At 37.7% G+C, this 22,793-nt stretch overlaps 3 protein-coding genes and 1 pseudogene across 3 annotated transcripts; 2 read left to right on the top strand and 2 right to left on the bottom strand.

Annotated features, from left to right (window-relative positions):
- On the bottom strand, positions 1,769–3,958 carry LOC18773574 (transcription repressor OFP6). The gene has a single exon (XM_020567272.1). It carries the CDS (start codon positions 3,449–3,451, stop codon positions 2,885–2,887), a length of 567 nt encoding a protein of 188 aa, XP_020422861.1. The 5' UTR covers positions 3,452–3,958; the 3' UTR covers positions 1,769–2,884.
- LOC18774713 lies at positions 7,605–22,649 on the top strand. Its single transcript, XM_007206159.2, has 4 exons — positions 7,605–8,062; positions 8,388–8,576; positions 8,693–8,817; positions 22,534–22,649. Exons 1-4 carry the CDS (start codon positions 7,826–7,828, stop codon positions 22,565–22,567), a joined length of 585 nt encoding a protein of 194 aa, XP_007206221.1. The 5' UTR covers positions 7,605–7,825; the 3' UTR covers positions 22,568–22,649.
- On the bottom strand, positions 8,903–15,069 carry LOC109949988 (annotated as a pseudogene).
- On the top strand, positions 19,568–21,189 carry LOC18773622 (probable CCR4-associated factor 1 homolog 11). Its single transcript, XM_007205626.2, has one exon. The coding sequence runs from the start codon at positions 20,177–20,179 to the stop codon at positions 21,023–21,025; it is 849 nt and encodes a 282-aa protein (XP_007205688.1). The 5' UTR covers positions 19,568–20,176; the 3' UTR covers positions 21,026–21,189.

Here is a 22,793-nt window from a genome sequence, read left to right on the forward strand (position 1 = left end):
TATTAGGGGCTGGAGGAGAGCCGACCTGCTAGGGTTAGAGGTTCGTTGGAGTAGTCATTAGCTGCTGATCAACCCAAGAGAGAGAGAGAGAGAGAGAGAGAGAGAGAGAGAGAGAGAGAGGTCTGAGAAGATTGCAAGGAAGAAATGTGTAGCTTATTTTTTTTCCTAATCTTATAATTAAGCGTGTATTATCTAAATCGGGGTGTGTGGGTTGTATTAGTTAGTCGGGTAAGGAGAGTATTAAAAATCTAATCCGTTTAATATAGTCCAGTAATTAAATAATACAAGTTGACACCAAACAACTGACATGGACTATTTACTCATATCAAGAGTCTAATACGATGTATCAAACATACCCTAAAGAGACTTTTTTCTTGCCAAAATAACCATCAAGAGATTCAAAGACTCAACGACCTTCATCAAGCTTGTGAAAAAATTTCGAGCCTCATTTTCGATCAAGTACAAACTGGGGGCCCTTTTGAAGTTTAACACTCAACAATTGCCATGTCAGAACCCGAGCCGACATATTATAATTTGAGCTGCCACATCATCACTCAAGCAGCCAGGTGCATCACAAGCTAGGTTCAAAATAGTGAAATAAAATTAAACTAAGTTGTCACTAAGGAGATTGTAATTTGTACCGCACTCATATACATGGATTCATTAACAATTAAACACAAATACAACGCGGCTTATAGGTTTGTTAATTGTCACATATATATAGTAACCATGGCCACTAGACCACTAATGTTAGGGCTCGTCATCGGGCCGGGTTTTATATTGTTTTTTTTAGGGCGGATTGAGGTTTGAAAGGGATTGGCCCGAGTCTACCCATAGGGCCAAACTTAAGTGGGCTTTTCGGGCCAGGGCACCCATGGGCCGCCCATTGCTTGTTTGTTTTGCCTTATATTGCCTTGCCTTACTTTCATCCTAACCATTTAAGTGAATGTCTTGTCTTTTTACTACTTATTCTTATATTACTCTATTTACTTAAGTTTACAATGAAAATATGGAAGTATCCCTCATTTGAAATAGAAATAAGGCAAAAACAAAACAAGGCAAATGGGCAGCCCTACTTGGGTTTGGCCGGAGGTTTCAAATCCTGAGCCCAAGCCCTACCCAACCTTAAAAAGGGCCGGGTCGAGCTGTCCTAACCATCAGGCTGGGCCGAGCTTTGGCCTATCGAACCTCAGGCTACCCACTTCGGCCCGTGGGCCAAATAATACTCCCTAAATAATGTACATAGGTGAACTGTGGGTTTTGCCTCTTTTGCTAGTAGTGTGATAAATTTATGAGGTATTTAGTTTATATACACATTCTTAGCACTAGTGATATAGATAAACCCTACACCATTTAATTTATATAAACAAACCATTTAATTTCTATAAATAAACCCAAAAATGGACAGCTGACCCTTTTGAATTTAATTTTGAATATTAAATTACATTGATGTCATGTTGATTGTTTTAGGTTTATTTTTATGAGGTTTTGGGGTTGGACTTGTTTTAAGAAATTTATGGCCGTTTTGTAATTTATGGGAAGTTCGAAACCTATTTGTTATGTTGTAAATGAGCTTTGGTTTCTAAAGTCAATTTCATATATATATATTTTTTTATAACTTGAGCCCATATAGATATATTGAGCATAATAGTGAAACTCCATAAATTTATTTTGTAGGATTGTTTTTTTGTTTGATCAAACTGAAGAAAATTTGCGCACATAGTTAAGAACCCCAATTTAGACAACCGACAAGGAAATAGTGGCTGCATAATGGCCTTTGACTACAGACACCAAAATCAGTGTCCTTTACTCAGTGGCTTAACAGGTCATATACTTTATTCTTGATATACAATTGATGTCCCACATTTTAAACCAAGCTATGTTTGGCTCAAACCTAAGTTTTAAGGTCTCCTAAGGGGACACTTAATGGATACGGGTTACCAATTTCTCCAAAACTGCCGTTTCTGAATGAAAAAAAAAAAAAAGGATTGAAATTGCAAGAGTTAGATGGTTTGAATAGGTGTTATCTCATTTGTGGACATTGAATATGTCATTGCTAATTAATTTTAGAAAAACCAATGAATAGGTCATGTTAAGTTTTGATGGAATCACCAACGAGTCTAGTCCGATGGAAAGTGCATTGATTCTTAATGACCAGTGGTCTTAGATTCGAATCTCAATGACGCAAACATTTGTGTGAGAAACCCCATTCTATTCTAGTTTAAACTATCACTTGTATTCAAAAAGAAAAAAAAAGAAAAAAGTTTGATGAGAAACCATCTTTACTCTATGGTAAGATGATGGTATTCCTACCTGAGAAGTACTGCAAAGCTAAGCCAGTAAATGCTTATGCAATCAGACAAAAATATTTGAGATCTCTCCAATATGCCATTGCCAAGCACCAACCAAACATAGAAACAGCAACAATGATGGCTGAACTGCAAACTCATTAAAACCACACAGTTACTATTGAATAGCCATGTTGGAAATTGTACACGAACATACAAAAACAGACACACACAAAAAAAAAAAGATTTTCGTTTCATTTTCTTATATATAAAAAATTCTAAGCTATTTAAAATTTCCTATCTATCCACCATATGAGAAGAGTTCATATACAAAGAGAATGTCACTGTAGCGAAATTTCAAATATGTCGGAAAATTAAAATACATGATAATATCATCACAGTGGCACCCCATTACATGTAAATTTTTCTCCCACCGTACATACCAATCCAAATGGGAAAACACAATATCTCTCTGCAAGTGCTTTAATCTCGAGTACCAACCCCATGAATTTATGGCTAATGAATTTTCCCAACCTCTCCCACTTGCCCATCAATTCAATGCCTCACATGGCCATGACACATGTCACCGCTAGGATTCACATGATCGGTTTCTTACTTTCTCTGATCAGATCATTCCAGATTTGTGTAAAAACTTGGATAATAACATCATGGTGGGATGCAGAGTTGAGTTCAAGAAAGCAGCTGAGCAGCTCCTGCAGATCCTCCTTCGAATAAATCTGCTTCTCTACGATCATCTGCAGCATAGACTGCCTGAAGTCTTGGTAGGGATCGTTGGATTCCTTCACCACAGCAATGCTGTCGTCGATCTTCGTCCACTTGGGGCTTGGGAACTTGGTGTTCTTTGGATTTGTGCTTTCTGATGAATCAGACGGGTGTGAGGAGGAGTTGTTGTTGAAGGAGATTGTGGTGGAGGTGCACTGGTCCTCATTATCATCGTCGTCGTCATCGACAGTGAAACTGCCATTTTTGTCACAAGAGCTTGAAGAGGAACGTCGTTGTGGAGTTGGGTTTTGGGGGATTTGGGTTTTGGGTTTTGGAGTTGGCTCATATACATCTGAGAGCTTTGGCTTGCCACAGCCACAACCTGCAATATTGGATATGAGTAGGGTTTTGATAAGCTTGTGCTTTTTGCTGGAAGACATTGGAGGGAGGGAGGGAGGGAGATATAGAGAGAGTTCTTTTACTATTGCCTTTTAGAGAGAGAGAGAGGAAGGGAGAGAGAGAGATTTTGGTTTAAGGAAGCTGGGAAAGTATTGTTGGTAGGAGTCTTTTTCAGCAATCAATATTTTTGCTCTGGCATGAGACTTGTGTGAACGAGAGGGGAGGTGTGTTTTGGTAGGAGTCTTTTTCTGTAATACTGTTGAAGCAGAGGAGGGTTTTTTATTTTTTATTTTTTATTTTTTATTTTTATAAAAGAAGCATTTGACTTAAGAGTATTGGAAATCAAACTTAAAAGCATGTGTGACCTTGGCAGAGGCAACCTTCGTGATAAGATTCTTCCCTTCCAAGTTTATCATCTATATATTATATCAAAACAATATTTTATAAGAAATAAAAATAATATTATGTAATCTTTCTCAATGAACATATCTAACTGATTGTTTAGCTTGGAAGGAAAAAAATTTGATTATTTTTGTTCTTCTTTATAAAATAATTAGCCCTTTGGCACATGCGTGGTTTTATTTTTTTATTTTTTATTTTATTTTTAAAATTAAGAAAAGATAGCATGGGTAGTTATGTTCCATAAAAGTATGACATATTATATGATTTTATTTTTATTTTTTATTTTTATAATATAAAAAATATAAATTTATCATATTATCCTCATTTAATTAATAATTTCAATTTCTTAATATTTGAATTAACCAATGATATTTTATGGTATTTTGAATGTTTCACAATTCTCTGTCTTTTGCTTTATATATATAGATAATCAATAACTTTTTATTTTCGGTTACGTACAACTTTTTTTAATAAGCATAATAATAACTCAAATTGAAAACTAATATCTAAGATTCTTGGCATGAAACTAATTTGGAGTTAATAAAAAAAAATTGGATTTTGGAGGGAATAATGACGGATTCCGAATTAACCGGCACTAAAAAAATAATAGAAATTAAACGAGGCCCAAAAGACCAGAACTGGGTCGAAAGAGTTCTTTAGCAAAGCCTAAGGAGGCCCATGGACTAACGAGACCAGGCAGGGTCGCATGTGGTCGGTCCTAGAAGCCCACGCACAACTTATTTAAAAGGACCAATATCCATGTCCCTGTGGAATCCATTTCCTCTATCCTCGTGCATTTGATCTCTCTTTTTTCATCCTTTCTTTGGACTGACATGAAAAGATTCTAGGGAAGCTTATTACTTGACGTAGAAGAAATTTAATTTGCCCAAAAGGGCTGGATCCAGGAGTAGAGATTGGCAAGATTCGACTTCAATACAAAAGGACAAAATTGCAAATTCTAATAGTCACCATCAACAAAACCATCTCATGCTTATTGCGAATAAAAAAAATATATATTAGGGCAGTTTGATTCCGATTTTATTTATTTATTTTTGTTCGAGATAAAAAGAAATTAAAGATCAAGGAGGATATAGAGGAATGTTGAAGAAATACATATGAAAAGAAAACTAAAAACTGAAAACAATCTTCAAGTTGTTTTCTTTTTTAAGTATTTGTTTCGTGCATTCTACTTCATTCTTTTCTCCTTCATGTATATTTCTTCATCTCTAATTTTTTCCATATATTTTCCTTCTATCTCTAGTGAAAATAATGAAGAGAAAAAAAAACTGAACCGAAATGGTAATCTATCACAATTAGAAGAAAAAAAAAACTATTCATTACCAACTAGCAATTGATCTAATGATATTTCTTTCTAACTTGTTAAAAGAAGTAGCAGTTTGAGCCACCTTCCCCGTATCAAAAGATAAACAGAAAAAGAAAAAGAAAAAGAAAAGGAAACTACTCGTTGCCTAATTTCAATTTTCTAGTACTACCCAAATACACTGACGTTCTTTGTGGGTTTCTAACGACGAATATGAATTGCTCCTAATAGCCTACCAAACACACGCCTGATTGCAGTAACAACACTTCTGCTGAAGATTTTCAGATTACCAAAAAGCTGCATAGTCGAAAAGCGCGGTACGGCTTCTTTTGGCTCTGGCATGGGCTGCAAGTAAGCCCAGGCAGCCTTCTGCACCAACAAGTTGCTTATTGGGATTTGATAAGCTGATTGCATGGCCAAAGCTTTTGGAGACGAACGAGTTTGAGGTCTTGTTGAGGAGGGCATCAGATCCTTGAGCGAAGTATATTCTAACAAAGGACAATTGACCTCTGAATTGGTTGTGGGGAAGCTTTGACTTCGAAACTTAGTCCAAGAAAACCTTCTTCGTTCATTTGATGACTCCATGCTGTTTAAGCTCCAACGAAAATACAGTTATGGGGTCTGGTTGGCTTTTGTTTTGAAAGACGAGGGTTTTAAAAGTTTGTATTTACATAGAGTGTGGCAGTTGATAGAGTCTCAAAGGGATTCAAGTTTCTGTTGCTTTGGAATTTTAGTTCAAATTGGTAACTGTTGGCAAAAGCAATTTTATTCTCTAGGGATTTGCTTCACGTCCTTCGGAGTTTGATCAAGGATGAAATATGCCAATTATAATTTGGTATTAAATAATTCACCAATTATAATCAGAGTTTGATCAAGGACGAAATATGCCAATTATAATTTGGGAAGTACCTATTACTTTATGCCACGTGCATATCTACACAAGTATTTGGGGCGTTTGGCTATATTACGATAAATTCAGTTTTTATTACTCTTTTATTTTTGTGTCTAAGCTAAGGAGAGGTGTAACGGGGCTTAAACGCAGGATCATTTGGGATATATCAAAAATCTGAGTCAATCCAACTAACACTCCATTGGTAATTTTTATTACTTTACAATTTGAGAATATCTGTTCTAAAAACTTTATAAGAATGTTTTGATAACATTGTTAAAGCATATTACTGAAACACCCTGTTTGAGGTAAATTAAATATAGGACACCAATAACATAAGTAACTTGCTTTTAGTATTTGAGCTACAAATTTTTGGGCCACCAAACCAAAGTATTTGTAATCAGGTTGGTACTACAATAGCGGTATGTCATACTTATGTTGAAAATATTAATTACCATTATGGTTAGCCGTAAAAGCATAATACCATCACATGTTAATATTTTTTTCTTGGTAAGACACACATATGTATAATGTATGTATTTGAGTGTATATTAATACGAACCATAACATTGGTTTTGAGAAGTATATACGGGAAAAAAAACATGTATTTACTCCTACCAAACTTTCAAATTTAGGAGAGTTTCACTATTATGCCAAATATAGGGGCCCCAAGTTATAGGGAAAAAAAACCCTGCATGAAAATGGACTTTAGAAATACACCCAAAGCTCATTTACAACATAACAAAGAGGCTTCGAACTTCCTATAAATTACAAAATTTTTATCGATTTCTTCAAACAAGCCCAATATCAAAATCTCATTAAAAAAACCAATAACACTCAACAGGACATCAAAGTACTTTAATAATCAAAATTAAATTCAACAGAGCCAGTTGTCCTCTTTTGAGTTTGTTTATAGAAATTAAATGGTGTAGAGTTTATCTATATCACTAGTGCTAAGAATGGGTATATAACTAACAGTTCTGATCTCTTGGACCCCTGTAGTCCAAGAGATTTATAGTCACTCACCGTTGAATGTAAATTCAACGGTTCACTCATTTATGACTTGAATCGGGTAATAATTATTTATGTCATATTGCATTTATATATATCATTTTGAACCATTGGATTAATATCGAACGGTGGGTGACCACAATCTCTTGGACTCCTGTGGTCCAAGAGATCGGGACTGATATAACTAAATGCCTCTTATATATATTCAAGTGTTGAAACATATTTTTAAACATTAAAAATAATACTAAATTTGCAAGTTCGGTTGGAGTAAATTCATGTTTTTTTTTTAAATAAATGTATATACTTCTCCAAACCAAACAACAAATTTTTTGGGTAATTTTAGCTTCGGTTTATCCAACCAAAAAAATTTGGTGGGTCTGGTTTTTTCGAAACAAAAGAGCACACAATATGTGGTGGGAGAGAGAGAGAGAGAGGTCATTTGGGCTCTTGAAAAAGAGGCCCAATATATTTCTTTTATGGTTTGTGTTTGTCAAGCAAACCGACAATCTCCAGCAAAAATAAAAAGGAAACCGACAATCTCAAGCCCACTACACACACAATGGGCAAAAATTGTACATTGATGAAATCGTAAAGAGATAAAAAAATATAGAGCGACTTGGATTGTCTTATAGCCTCATGTAGTAAAGCTGCTTGTGCATCTTCTTCTGCTTCTTGCGTGGTTCAATTCAATTTCAAAGGGATTAAATTCCAAGACATTTCTTCTCAGAACACAACCCATTAAATTAAAGCATGTTTGATTAGAATTAGATAGAAAGTTTTGGTTGGAAAACAATGGCAACAGCTGTGCTAGTCCCCTGTCTTAACTCTGCTTCCTTCTTCAACAACAATGGACAATCAAGAAATCGCTGCTGTGCATCAATTCAGCCATCCAAGGCCAGCTCTTACTCCAAACGTTTCAGAGTCAGAGCCCTGAAAGAGAAAACAGAGGAGGAAATCAAAAACCCATCTTCTGCTGATTCAGCTGAAGAAATTACTAAGAAGTATGGCCTCGAAGCTGGTCTCTGGAAGGTACCCATCTCTCTCTCTCTCTCTCTCTCTCTCTCTCTCTCTCTCTATTTTATTTGTTCTTGTGTTAAACTCCTGCCAATTTGGTTTCTTTCATACTTATTAGAAAGATAAATGTCAAGTAAATTCAATTCAGGAAAAGAAAAAAGAAAAAAAAAGAGGTATGAACTCAAAAGTGAAAGAAAATATTATGAATTGATTAAGGGAAAAAAGGTCTAGTTCCTTTTGAGCTAACAGCTGAAAGCAGTGTAAGAGTTTGAGTAAATAAGTGGTAAATAGTAAGCTATATCTATATGTAGTCACAAAGTTTTGTTATGGAAAAATGCAGATATTCAGCTCAAAAGAAGAAGGAAAGGGAGGTGTGGAAAATAAGTCCAAGGGAGATGATGCCAAGCAACTGCTAGCCAAGTATGGAGGGGCATACTTGGCCACCTCTATCATTCTCTCCATAATCTCATTTTCGTTATGTTATGCACTCGTCAGCGCCGGGATTGATGTCCAAGCTTTGCTGCAGAAGGTACAAGCAAGCAATCTTCATATGAACCGAATGCAAATATGACTTGTTTTTACCATGTAAGATATGTGGAAGAATGACTTCTCATCGTACCTACTGTTTTTTCTTTTCTTTTTCAGGTGGGAATCTCCGGGGGTGAGACCGGAGAGAAAGTTGGGACATTCGCTTTGGCATATGCTGCACACAAGGCTGCATCTCCAATTAGGTTTCCTCCAACAGTGGCTCTCACTCCCATTGTAGCCAGATGGATTGGAAAGAAAGTCGAAAAGGAGAAGTAACTTCTTCGGTTACTTAATCCATAAACAGGAGTTTTGCTCGTAAAGTTATGGTTTATTCCCTTGTTTGTAAAATCAGCTGTATAATTTCTTAGTCATCTTTGTTCTCATCTGCCAATCTATGGTTATATATCATATACTCTCCCAAGTCTCTTGGAGTTTATACAATGGAAATTCCACTCGTGTTAACGGATCGTGCACAATATTTTGAAGTCTTATATCTAAGTGTTTGAACTCGGAGTTTCTACAATGTAACTTCAGTTTAGGTGATTGAGATGGTAATCATGCAAAATGACTGCCTGGACTTGGGGCGTCTTGAAATCACATGAACAAGAATTCAGTAAATTGAAATTATAAATTGATGATCAATGGCAAGACCCAACCCTTTGCAGAGTAATTAGGCATCACAAAATGTGGTAATTCTAGTTCAGAAAATAGCTCATCAGTTTAATTCAAAACAAAACGAGGCATCAGAGCATAAATCCTTTCCTTTTTGGGGTCCTGAAACTACCCAACATTCTCCCCTATCCAACCTTATCCAGACTCACTACTAGCCAGTCCACTTCACTCTGGTTAATACAAGAAAAGCCAGCTAATTCTAACAATATACATGATGTACTAACAATTGTATCCTCTTAATTATTTGCCACCATCTCATGGATATGTATATTACATTAATGTACAACAATGCAGCTACCTCCATCTTTGGTTCCACTGTTCTTTTGTTCCTCAGACGGATCCTCCGGGAACACTTACCGGAACCTTCAACCCAATCTCTTCCGGTGAAACAAATACATGAGATGGTTGGACATCATAGGTTCTCAGAAAAAAAGAGTGCACTTCTGCAATTAGATTCAGTAAGAATCATTTTTAGGTTTCAAGTCTTAGTACGGTTGGCAGTAGCTGGTACTTGAGTTGAGCTGGATGGCGGAGTTTGCGGCCGTGGTGTGCTGACATTAACCATATAATCTTCATCAATTGCACCCAACTCATTCCATACAACCCCAGCTATAGTTGATAGTTAAGAAATTCAGTAGACATATTTTGACCACTGAAATATTGACCCCAAGGAATAAATAATAAATGGAAAGAAAGACAACATCTTTCAGGAAAAGGATGCGTTCTGTTCTCCACGTCTGTGATACTAATATCAGCATCTGATAAAAGCCAGTGATCTGCATCACTCTGAAAAAAGGTAACAGAAAATGCTCACACTGTAAGTCAAAGTTATTCTTTCCTCAGTACAACAAAAGACAATTTAACATGTCACACTTGTTTCTTTTTTTTTTCTTTTTTTTTCTGTAAATGATTTTTTTTGCTATAATGTTTAAAGGGTTATTTAACAAGGTACGAAAAGATACCTATTTGGCTAAATAACTAGAACTCTAGAAGATGTTTTGCAATTAAAATAGGATTAGCAATAGCGTCCAATGGAAAGGGAAAATTCCACAAGCTGCATCTCCAATTAGGTTTCTTCCAACAGTGGTTCTAGTGTCTGAGGCAAACCACCCCCAAACTAGGTGTGAAGCAACAACATGTGAGGAAGGCAACAGCAGCAATGACCTTTAGTGACGGTTTTTCTGCAGAAAACCGTCATGAAAAACCTTTTCTCTACAAAAAATTGGACGAACGACTCTCGCAAAAGGGTTTTAGCAACAAAAAATCTGTTGAACAGCCAGAAAATGCAACAGTAACAATTTTGGTATTTTGGCTCATACGAACTTCCAATCCACCTAAAACACAATGTTGGCCATATGGAACCCAAACTTGGTCCAAATCATCACCATAACCATTTGCAACATGTCTGAAACCTTGAATTCACGTGAAACACTCCATAGTGAACATTATGAGGGGAAGCCAAAACTGACCATAATTGTGCCAAAAGGCAAATTTTTACAATGACGTTCTCCAAACCAAACCAGCACCCAAAATATCTTTGTGAGACCGTATGTCACTTGCGGGGTCCACTCCTTAACGCGAAAGAACTAAGAAAATGATATTGTGCATAGGAAAACTTCACAACTTCTCCAACAAAAACATCAACCAAAATAACCTTTCCTCTTGCATTATTTCAACTTTCAGCCATTGCAAACCCAACAAAAAGGCATACGTGAGCTGTTTGGTATCCTTGTGCACAAAAGCCTTATGGCTTGGCTCTCAAGCCTTAAAATCTAACCCCTGAAGGTAAGCCCTTGATGTCTTCTTCAGTGACAAAAAGCCATCTACCAAAGTAAAAAGGAAAACTGAGATAAGTGTTTGCATAAATTGCAACAGAGTAAGCTAAAAATAGAATGTTAAAAACTAGCCAGTGATGACCTTCCATGGAATGTAATTGATACTGAACATTGAAGGATAAAACTTTACTTCTTATTGCTTTCATCTTCGTTCAGGTCCCTCAACCTTTCCTGCATTTCTCTAGACAATTTTAGCACAAAACAACAAATAACAATAGCAAAGAACGAAAAAGTAGCATCAGCCAAGGATTAACCTTATTTGCTGATCCAATCTGCGCTCCTCATCAGATAGGTTTTCAACTTGTGCCTGGGATAAAAAGGAAATTGTGAATGAGGTCATATCTGTACTTCAGAATTGGCAAACATTATTTTTGCTACGACCTGCAATGAATAGTTGACAGATTTTATGTATGATCCATTGTCTCTAGTCTTAATCAACCATGACACTAATCTTAGGAACCAAACAAAGGCCTTGGAAACTCTTTCCAGCCAAGAAAACAAATCCTGCTTTTTTCATGATCAACCAAATCGTTGAAATTCAAATGCATCACACAAACTTGGAACTGGACAAATGTGGACTGAAATCTAGCATGATCAACCAAAAACAAGTCTTGTCAAAGTAATCTAATCAAGAACACAAATCCTGCTTTGTCATGTCAATCATTCATATCTGAATGCATTACGCTGAAAAATGGTACTGGACAAAACATGGGGACTGAAATCTAGCAAGCTCAACTATTCGAGTTAAGAACATAAAATCCCCGCTTTGTCATGCCAGTTATTCATACTTGAATGCATTGAAACTGGACAAAACATGTAGACTTAGGTAACATGACCAGTAACGATATCATGCTGAAGTTCAAATATGGAAAGCAATTAGCACAGAAAACCCAACCAGTCAGTAAAAGGGATGTTGACTTCAGATTTATATGGTTATTTACTTCCTTGCAAGTAAATGCAGCCTTTTTAATCAGCTAACACTTTCAGTCTAGGTTTGGAATCAACAATGATAGCGAGGTTGGGGATTGGCACGTCCAAAAAGAAGAGAGAACAGAAAAACAACAAATAACAGCACATAATAGCACAAACACCAACAGCATTGGTGCTTTTAAGCAAACAAACATACAGTCTCAAAAACTGAGCCAAGACTAAGCTATCCAAGCATGAGCATGCCAAGCAACAAGTTCACTTTTTTCCGTACCTGTAAACTAGGATAATTTTAGTCCACGTCCCCTGTCCTCGAGACATCAAGTCCCCTGATCAACCAATCACTCAATTTTGAGTAACTTCTAATGTACAGTGGATAATTGAATATATACAACTTAATAAAGTGGAAAAATAGCTGTTAAAATTTCAGGAAACAAATACAACTAATCCCTTACTTCCACTGAATTCTATTTTTGAGCTTCTTTCCTATGAGACCAATTCCTTCAAGAACATTTGTTATATCATATATCCGCCTCTTTTGCACCTACACAAAAAGAACACTTATAATTTACAGATCCTTGACATAGAATACATTACAACAGAAAGGAAAGTAGTCACCTCTAAAGTATCAGCAGCATTATTGAGATCCAGAATACCATCTTCCGCATAGCAGAACAGATTTTGTAGTTTCAAATATTACAAACGGAGAAAAGATAAACAGCATTACATTGATTTCTCAAATTGATTCCATCTAATGATCATTCCTTAACCAGGGGAAGGGGAAGACAATGATTAAAAGGAATTTGTGTCTGAATCTTAGAATATAAAACAGTAAAGAGCAAAAAGTTCCTAATCATCGTCGGAAGAAACCTTTCGCTTTTTCCACATGTAGACAGCTTCCAATATCTTAAGGTTTTGGGTATGTGCTTCTTATGGAAAGCTGTAATCAATGTATTCCTCATATCCAGCAGGGCCATCTTCGGTTACTATTGGCCTCCGCAGCTAGCCTCCACATTCAACATTTCTTCAAGCAAGATACATCGTTCTTCCTTCAATTCAGGTGCTGAAGTTCTAAAATAGTTAAAAGCTTTCTCAAATATTCTTCGAACACGCTGAACACATTGCTTCGTTTGTTCGCGAAGATAATCCTGATCCTGGTCTTCTGAACACATTGCTTCCACTATAGCAGATGCCTCAAATTTCGCATAACTGATCCACACCTTTAGGTGTTTTGTTCGGTCTAGGAGTCTCTCGTAAAGTTCTCTAGTTCTCTCAAATTCACCCTCTGATAGTTCAAAGTCAATGTATGCCGTCCACAACAATTCAGGCATGTCAAGTGCTGGTTGGGCGATGGCAAGTTCAAAAACCGCCCTAGTCCGTTCTGTCTCACACAAAGATTTCTCTAACTCTGCATACTTGGTCCACGCATAGCAATTTTCTGGGGACCAATGCAGATACTTTTCATACAATTTCCGACATCGATCGAAATTCCCAAGGTTCAGCTCAATCTCAATATACTTCTTAAATATCTTATCTTTAGGTGACTTGCCTATTGCAGTACCAAGGATCTTGCGTGCACCCTCGAGATTCAGCTGTCGTATCTCAAACCCGGCAGCGAGAAGCCATATTTTTGCAAATGAAAACTTCTTGTGAGGAATCACTTGAAGGCATTCCCTATATACATTTCGTGCACGTTCCATGTCTCCAGCATCAAGCTCCTCATATAGTGCATAATTGATCCACAAGTAAATGTAGGGCTGCCAATACCGCTTCTCCGGCACAGGAGGAACATTAGCAATAGCTCTCTCATAGACCTCTCTAATTCTGTCCTTATTTCCTGCACTCTCTTCTAGCCTTATATAATCAAACCAGAAATCGTAATTAAGAGGATTCTTCCTAACCTCGTCTTGATATTGAAATCTCCTCTTTCCCACAATCGCATCCTCAATGCCTTGTCTATCTCCTTATTGCTTCTCCAAACCCACAAACTTTTTATACAAATCCTCAACCCTTTGTTTGGGTATATGATCAAGTGCAAATTTATAAACACGCCTTGCTCTATCAGTTTCTTTGCACCGCTCCTCAAATTCAGCGAAGGCCACAAATAACTGCTCGGCCTCCTCATCATCGCCCATGATCTCCACTGCTCTCTCATATACATTTCTTGCCCTCGCAACCTCACCATTCTTCATCTCAAACTTGGCATACCGAATCCAAGCACCAACTTTCGGATGACATTGCACGAAACGCTCGAAAATCGCTCTAGCACGCTCGACCTCATTATAGCGAAGCTCAAACTTGATGAAGGAGAGCCAGCCTTGCTGGTCCGGCATCCAATTCATCCACCTCTCGTATATCTGCCGAGCACCAGCCCCATTCCCTATAATCTCTTCCATGTGAATATACTTGTACCAAATCTAATCAACTCTAGGCAAGAGCGTGACGGCACGGTCCCACACGTTCCTTGCATGGTTGATGAACTTGTTCTTCATCTCCGCCTCAGCATAGTTGCGCCACAGGGTAGGGTTCCGGTGATCGACCTCAAGGGCATGCTCCCAAACAGAGCGAGCACGTTCGAAGTCCTTATGGGACTCCTCCCACTGCGCATACTTGACCCAGTTTCTGACATTCCCCCTCACGCTCCGGATTTGGTCTTCGAATTCCTTGCGCTTTCGGAGGCGGTAATCTGCGAGCTCGGTGGGATCAGTGATCTTCTGCTTGGGAGGTCGGATTTCAGCCTCCTGGCGCTCACGTGCCTCACGGAGGATTTGCTCTGCGGTAATTTGAACAGGGGCTGGAGTTTTGTTCTTAACCCGAGTGGGTCGTGGTAGCATGACGTCAGCATCCTTTCGGGTTAAGAACCCTAGGGTTGGGTCTGCGTCCTTGAAGGAAGCCATAGCTGGGTTTACTCGCCTGGAAAATCTAAAACCTGACAATGTTTTGCAAATTTCCGCATGCTTTCATCAATAGCATGCGAATATCTCTATTTATAGAGAACAAGAAAATTGCGGTCACTCCCTATGCTCTAAGGAATTTGGTCATTCCTTATGTTCTAGGGAAATTGAATATTAAATTCAAGGTTTCCCAAGGAATATTAAATCCAAGGTTCACATAAATTTTTTCTAACAGTTACGTATATCAATCGGCCGCTAACCTTAGCTTGGTGGGCCAATCAGTACAAGTACAAAAGAAGAATAAAAACTCATTTTAAAAAATCAACGTGTGATCACTTTATATTACTTTATATTACCTTAGTTTGCATTAAGGTCCAGTTTGGGATTGTTGTCATTTTTTAAAAAAGTTGTTTATTCTGTACTTTGAAAATAATTAGCTGTAAATTAAAGCAGTTTCATGTTTGGTAAACAATATTTTTAAAGTGTTGTTAGTACAAAAAGCAGTGTAAAAACCGTTTGGTAAATTTTAATATAAAATTATTGTAACTGTGAATAATGACTAACATAGACATGATGTTAAAAATGTTATGTACTAATCATGTGATGGTAGTGGTAGTGATGGAATGAAGGTGGTGGTGGTGGTGATGAAGGTGGAGTTGGTGGTTGTGGTAGTGGTGGTGGTGGGAATGGTGGTTGTGGTTGTGGTGGTGGTGGGAATGGTGGTTGTGGAGGTGGTAGTGGCAGCATGATGGTGGTTGTGGTGTTGGTTGTGGAGGTGCTGGTTTTAAAGGAGGAGGTGGTCGTGGTGGTGGTGGTGGAGGTGGAGGAGGTGGTGATGGAGGTGGTGGAGGTGGAGGTGGAGGTGGAGGAGGTGATGATGGAGGTGGTGGTGGAGGTGGTGGTGGTGGAGGATGAGGAGGAGAAGGATGTGGTGGTGGTGGTGGCGGTGGTGGCGGCGATGGCGGTGGTTGTGGAGGTTGTGAATGTGGTGCTGCAAGTGGTGGAGTTGGATGTGGAAGTAGAGGTGGTGTCATTTTTTAAAATGAATGATGGTATTTTGGGAATTAAAAAAATTCATTAAAGGTTCATCTCTGCTTCTTTTGAAAGCAGCTTTGAAAAGCAACCCAGAACCTGCTTTTAAAAGCTGCTGTCAAAAGGCTACTACTTTAAAAATAATCGGGATATTTTATTTTTACCAAACACCTTAAACTGCTTGACTTTAAAGTGAAGTAAGTTTTTGGCCAAAAAAAGCAATCCCAAACGGGGCCTAACTAATAGTATTTTTAGGTATTTTGAATATTTTACCATTTCCTATCTTTTGCTTTATATATAGATGATTTTAAGCAACTTCACTATCAATACTTCTTTCTTAATGTATAATAAGGATCATTAAAATATTCATTAATGTTAATGATGACATGCTGTTCATCGTGGGATTCACTATTATGCCTAATATAGAGTTAAAAATGATTAATAAATTTTTAAAAAAAATCCTATATAAAATGAACTTTACAAACACACCCAAAGCCCATTTACAACATAACAAAGAGGGTTTGAAGTTCCTATAAATTACAAAACTACCATCAATTTCTTAAAACAAGCCCAACCACAAAACCTCATAAAAAAAACCCCAAAACACTCAACAAGGCATCAAAAGAATTTAATAATCAAAATTAAATTGATATATTTAGTCATATACCCATTCTTAGCACTAATGATATACATAAACCCTACATTATTTAATTTCTATAAACAAACTCAAAAAACTCCCAAAAAATGACAGCTGACCTATTGAATTTAATTTTGATTACTTTGAAAGGGTGGACTGCTCTTCGGAAGGCAAAGATTCCAGGCAAAATCAAATTGTTTTGGTGGAGAGCGTGCACTGGCATCCTACCAACCAAGGACAACTTGTGGAAACGAAAGATACATTTGGATACATGCTGTGACTTATGTGGGGTTGAAATGGAGTCTACTTTGCATGTGTTATGGCATTGCCCATTTGCAAGAGGGTCTAGGCCTGTGCTTTAATTGGCAGCGGTGGTATCTCTCGACAATGCCACCATGTGCATGATTGGGTCCTCTCACGTATTGACCATTTATCCTATACTGATTTGGACCTCTTTTTTGTTACTGGTTGGGCAATCTGGGAGGCTCGAAATGCAAACTATGGAATAACCAAACGCGCAAACCAGAATTCACAAGCTCTAGTGCTGCTGTTCGTCTACATGATTTTGTTCGTGCTCGGCCGCAGGGGGCTGCTCTTGGCCGGGGCTGTTTTGCGCCTCAGACTTGGACAAAACCATGCATTGGAAGTCTAAAAATTAATGTGGATGGCTCTTGGACAGCAGGTAATACATATGGAGGTGTGGGAATAGTGGTGCGCGATTCTAATGGAAAGTTTGTTGCGGGAAAAGCGTTGCATGTGGACAATGTCTTCTCAGCTTTAGGTTGAAGCAATGGCAGCTCGTGAAGGAGCAATTCTGGCGGTGGAAGGGGATTTTAATAATGTAATTTTTGAGAGTGATTCTCTCCAGATCATGTCAGCAATTTGAAGTCCTTATGTTGATTGGTCCAATGTGGGCCCAGTGGTGGAAGACACTAAGGCACTGCTAACCCAGATCACTAGGGATGGTTTTACCCATATCCGTCGAGTTGCAAATGGAGCGGCTCATCGTCTGGCAAGTTATGCTTCCCATCTTGGAACTACGACTACTTGGTTTGAAGAACTGCCAGATCTTCTAGTTGATGTCCTGTATGAGGAGTGTAACTTGTAGTTTTTTACGCCCATGCTCCTAGGGGGACTCGCCGGGAGGGGGGGTGTGGGGTGGGACTCTATCGGAGGCAAGGTTCCTCCTCCCGCTTGCGGTTGAGGAGGTAGGCTACTAACCACTACACTTCGTTTAGTGTAGAGTACTCACCTAATCCTCTAGAGCTTGTGCCCGATTTTTGTACTTATTACCCTTTTTTCTCATTAATAAAACACTATCGCCCTCGTGTTTCAAATTTTTTTTGATTACTTTGATGCCCTATTGAGTGTCTTGGTTTTTTTATTTATTTTATTTATGAGGTTTTGGGGTTGGGCTTGTTTTAAGAAATTGATGGCAGTTTTATAATTGTAAGGGCTTTTTTCTTCTGGCAACTATAAATGGACTGGGCTGCCGTAAAGAGTAGATTGATGAAATTATCCCCTGTGTCTGAGTTCGAAGATCAAACCCCAAAAATGCTTCGAAAGAACATAGATGTTTTAGGAAACACTTTGGTTACCTTCACCAACAAAAATAACAATAGCTTATAGATAGATTTTCTAGCTTGGCATGAGAGGCTTGTGGCATGGAAGCAAAATTGACATGAGTTTAGCACTGAAGAGAAAGTTATGCGTTCTTGGGGGAAAAAAGGGTGTTAAGGTAAGAGAAGGGTCTGCAGGAAGGTTTGGCTGAGAATGATAGAAAGAGAGAGGAATGGGTGGCTTGAGTGTTTTTCCGGCAGCTTGATAGAGGCTCTATCAAGTGTTAGAACAGTCTGCCATAAGAGGGAAGTTAAAATCCTTTTTGTTATGTTGAATCTGCTTATCACTTCTGCCAACTTGCATATCCTCTGCCCAGATTCATTTGAGTCAAATCGTGGATTTTTTGGGCCTCAACAATAATTTATAAGAAGTTAAATCCTTTTTGTTATGTTGTACAGATTTAAGTGTGTTTCTAAAGTTCATTTTATATAGGTTTTTTTTAAAATATAATTTGGGCCCTTATGGTATAATAGTGAATCTCCCAATTAAATTCAACAGGGTTAGCGGTTGGTTTTTGGGTCTTTTTTGAGTTTGTTTATATAAATTAAATAATGTAGGATTTATCTATATCACTAGTGCTAAGAATGAGTATATAATTAAATATTTATTTCATATTTACTGTAGAACGCTAACAATTCATATCAAGTTAATTCATTGGAAACACTCCATAATAAAAATTAAAAAATTAATTAAGCGGACTAATTTTGGATTCACCCTATAATACATAAACAAATTATTACGTGACAGTGTGGGCGGTCATACATGAGCGTAGAGTAACAGATGAAAATAGCTTATAGGAATTGTTATGCATCCATATATGAAACTTGCCCAATTTGAGGAGAGAAACTCTCATGTAACGGGGATAACACTTTTTGCTATCTCCGATCAATAACGTAATGACACATAGAATAACTTTTTCATGTATCATTATGTTATTGGTCGGGAATAACAAAACAATGTTATCTCCGTTGTAGGTAAGTTTTTTTACCAACATGGGATCCTCTGTTGCATTGTGGCAGAAAAAAAAGATGAAGAGTAGGCTTAGCTGATTTGATGTTCTCGAACACAAGCCTATATCTGATGCATTTATTCCGGGATTAAGTTTCAGAGAAAGAAAAGCTATACTATTTGCAACGCACAAAGAATTTGCATGATTCGTCGGAGCAATCAAACCCACAGCCCAAGTTGATTTTCTATCAGCAATGAAGACTTTAAACTTGAAATTGAAGACTAAAATGTACTGCCACTTTTTGGCAACCCATCTTGACTTTGACCACATTCACATATTGAGTGATATAAATAAGGACAAAATATTAAATTAAAGTCTCTATCCCCAAAACAAACAATTTAAAACACGGTAAAATAAATAAATAAAAGGAGATCGACGTGGTGGGCAGTATTTTTCTTTGCTCCCACCGAACGCCAACATCACCTAACCAATAATACTCCTGCCTATCAGAGAAATTTGGAGGATGTACTTTTTATAATTCCTTATGGATAACATAAATATAACTTTTTAACATATTATTATATTATTAATCTCCAATAGTAAAATAATGTTATCCCATTACAATTAAATTTTTTTCCTATCCATACACTAAATATAATCCCAATCCAATCAGCATCCCAGTTAGCCCCACCTGTTTACAACCAAACTAGGAAAGAAAATATAAGAATTGGAAATTGGAAAGAAAGCGACAGAGAGGGAGAAAAAAAAAACACAAGAAAAATAAAATAAAAAGGGAAAGCCAACAGCCAATATGAGCAATTCTGTTCCGTTAATCCAACACTCATAAAAGAAAACCCCCTCTCTCTCTCTTCTCCTACACGCAGAAGTAATTTGACTTCCCTCTTTTTCCAGGCAACATCCCTTTTCACCCTCCTCCTATCTCCATATATAAACCACACACCCCCACGCCACTCTTCACTCATCCAATACCTGTAAGATTTTTTCTCCGTCGTTTCAGACTCAGTCTACTAAAACATGTACGTCAATGAGGATCAAAGTTCGAGCTCATGTCCGAAGCCCATCAAGATCCGGCAAGTGTGGGCCCATAATTTAGAATCCGAATTCGAATTGATACGCGCCGTCATCGACGACTACACTTACATCTCCATGGACACGGAGTTTCCGGGCCTCATATTCCGGCAGCCGTATAGCCACGATTTACAGCCTTCCGATCACTACAAGACTCTCAAATCCAACGTCGACGCCCTCAACCTCATCCAGGTTGGCCTCACCTTGTCCGACGCCCACGGCAACCTCCCCGACCTCGGCTCCTCCTCCACCAGCTTCATATGGGAGTTCAACTTCAGCGACTTCGACGTCACGCGTGACCCCCACGCTCCCGACTCCATCGCCCTCCTCCGCAGCCAGGGCATCGACTTCGACCGCAACCGGTCCGAGGGGATCGATTCGGCCCGGTTCGCTGCGCTGCTGATGTCATCGGGGCTCGTCCTGAACGAGTCTGTGAGCTGGGTCACGTTCCATAGCGCGTACGACTTCGGGTACCTAGTCAAGATTTTGACCGGCCAGCAATTGCCAAGTGGCTTGAAAGACTTGGAGGAGTTTTTGAAAATTGTGAGGGTCTTTTTCGGAAATAGAGTTTACGACGTGAAGCACATGATCCGCTTCTGTGATGGCTTGTACGGAGGGTTGGAGCAAGTTGCGAAACGTTTGGAGGTGAACCGGGCGGTCGGGAAGTCCCACCAGGCCGGTTCAGATAGCTTGCTGACGTTGCATACGTTTCAGCAGATTAAGAAAAAGTGTTTTGTTAATTATGATGAGGTGGAGAAGCACGCGGGAAAGTTGTTCGGATTGGCCGTGGTTTAATTTTTTATATTTAGGGTGTAGATAATTTTTTTATTATTTTTATATTAGACAATTTGGTAAATAATATTACAATTCTTTTCTAATGCAAGCCTTGCCTTAGGTTGATTATTGTGGTACGCGCCATTATTATTATTATTTTTAAATATGTAATGCGGTTTGGAACTTGGACTCTCCATCCAATATTAACAACAAAATTATCACTAAAATAAGCACTTGTCAGTTTCGCACCGCTATTTTACTCAAATAAAATAAATCGCAACCTTTTTTTTTATTGAGAAATTCTGGAATTGCATTTATAAGTCACTTAAAAAAATCACAAGCCACAAAGAGCCATTACAATAACGGAGATGTGGAAAGCTCCCTCCCACAAAAGAGAGGTGAAAAAATAGAAGCAATTGCACATAATCAACGGCTCACATACTCCTATATCACTATATCACCTACTCACTATACCTTAAGAAAATTGCGGTCACTCCCTATGCTCTAAAGGAAATTTCACTCCTTATGTTCTAAGGAAATTGACGCCAAAAAAACTAATCCAGCAAGAAGGAAACTTATTTAGAAATGAATATTAAATTCAAGGTTCCCCAAGGGAATTCTCCTTTCCCTTTAATTTGTAGTTACGTTTCACATAAAATTTATTTATATATTTTTATAAATAAATAAAAAATCATTTAGGGTTTAGCAATTTTTCTAAGAATTACGTATATACCAATCTGCCCCTAACCTTAGCTTGGTGGGCCAATCAGCACAAGTACAAAAGAAGAATAAAAACTGATTTAAAAAAATCAACGTGTTATCACTTTATATTACTTTTATTCTCAAGAAAAATTGACGCTAAAAAAAAATTAGGAGTTAACTATTAACAATTTAATTAAAAAAAATTGAAGCAATTGCACATAATCAACGGCTCACATGCTCCTATATCACCTACTCATTGTGTTGTAAACGTGTTTGAGCTAAGTTACGTCACACATGAGAGGACGTATTGGGACTATTATCTCACATAGGAAGTACAAACATTGCGTTAATAGTTTACATAATTTTGGACCTCTTTATCGATTATCAATTGATTTTGAGTTGGATATTGAAATTCTAATAATAGTAAAAGGGAAAGAGAGTTGAATGTGTTATTGTTCAGAGTAAGGAAGCGAGGCTGGGCATGTTGGTTCAAGCCCACGTTTCTACCCTTTTTCTGTTTTTGTGTTTTTGGGTAAAGCTCATGTTTCTTTGACTGGTGAAGCAAGAAGCTGGCTAGAAGTTGATATAGAGACTCCAAAGTCTTTCCTTGACATGCTTTTAAACGTGCTTATAAATATAATTGCTTTTCTTCCCATAGGGCTTGCCGTCGACCTCTAATTACATAATTTAAATACTAAATCCAACCAACTATTTTTAATACATTTCTGTGTGTGGGTGTTCGATTGCACTAAAATAATGCACTATTTCCATAGTGCATCCTCACTCATTTACATGAGTATAACTATTACTTAATCCATTGTAGCCAGATGGATTGGAAAGAAAGTCGAAAAGGAGAAGTAACTTCTTCGGTTACTTAATCCATAAACAGGAGTTTTGCTCGTAAAGTTATGGTTTATTCCCTTGTTTGTAAAATCAGCTGTATAATTTCAGTCATCTTTTTACCCATCTGCCAATCAATGGTTATATATTATATACTCTCCCAAGTCTCTTGGAGTTTATACAATGGAAATTCGACTCATGTTAACGCGTCGTGTACAATATTGCGAAGTCTAATATCTAAGTGTTT

Source organism: Prunus persica, chromosome G6, assembly GCF_000346465.2.
Source record: "Prunus persica cultivar Lovell chromosome G6, Prunus_persica_NCBIv2, whole genome shotgun sequence".
Lineage (NCBI taxonomy): Eukaryota > Viridiplantae > Streptophyta > Magnoliopsida > Rosales > Rosaceae > Prunus > Prunus persica.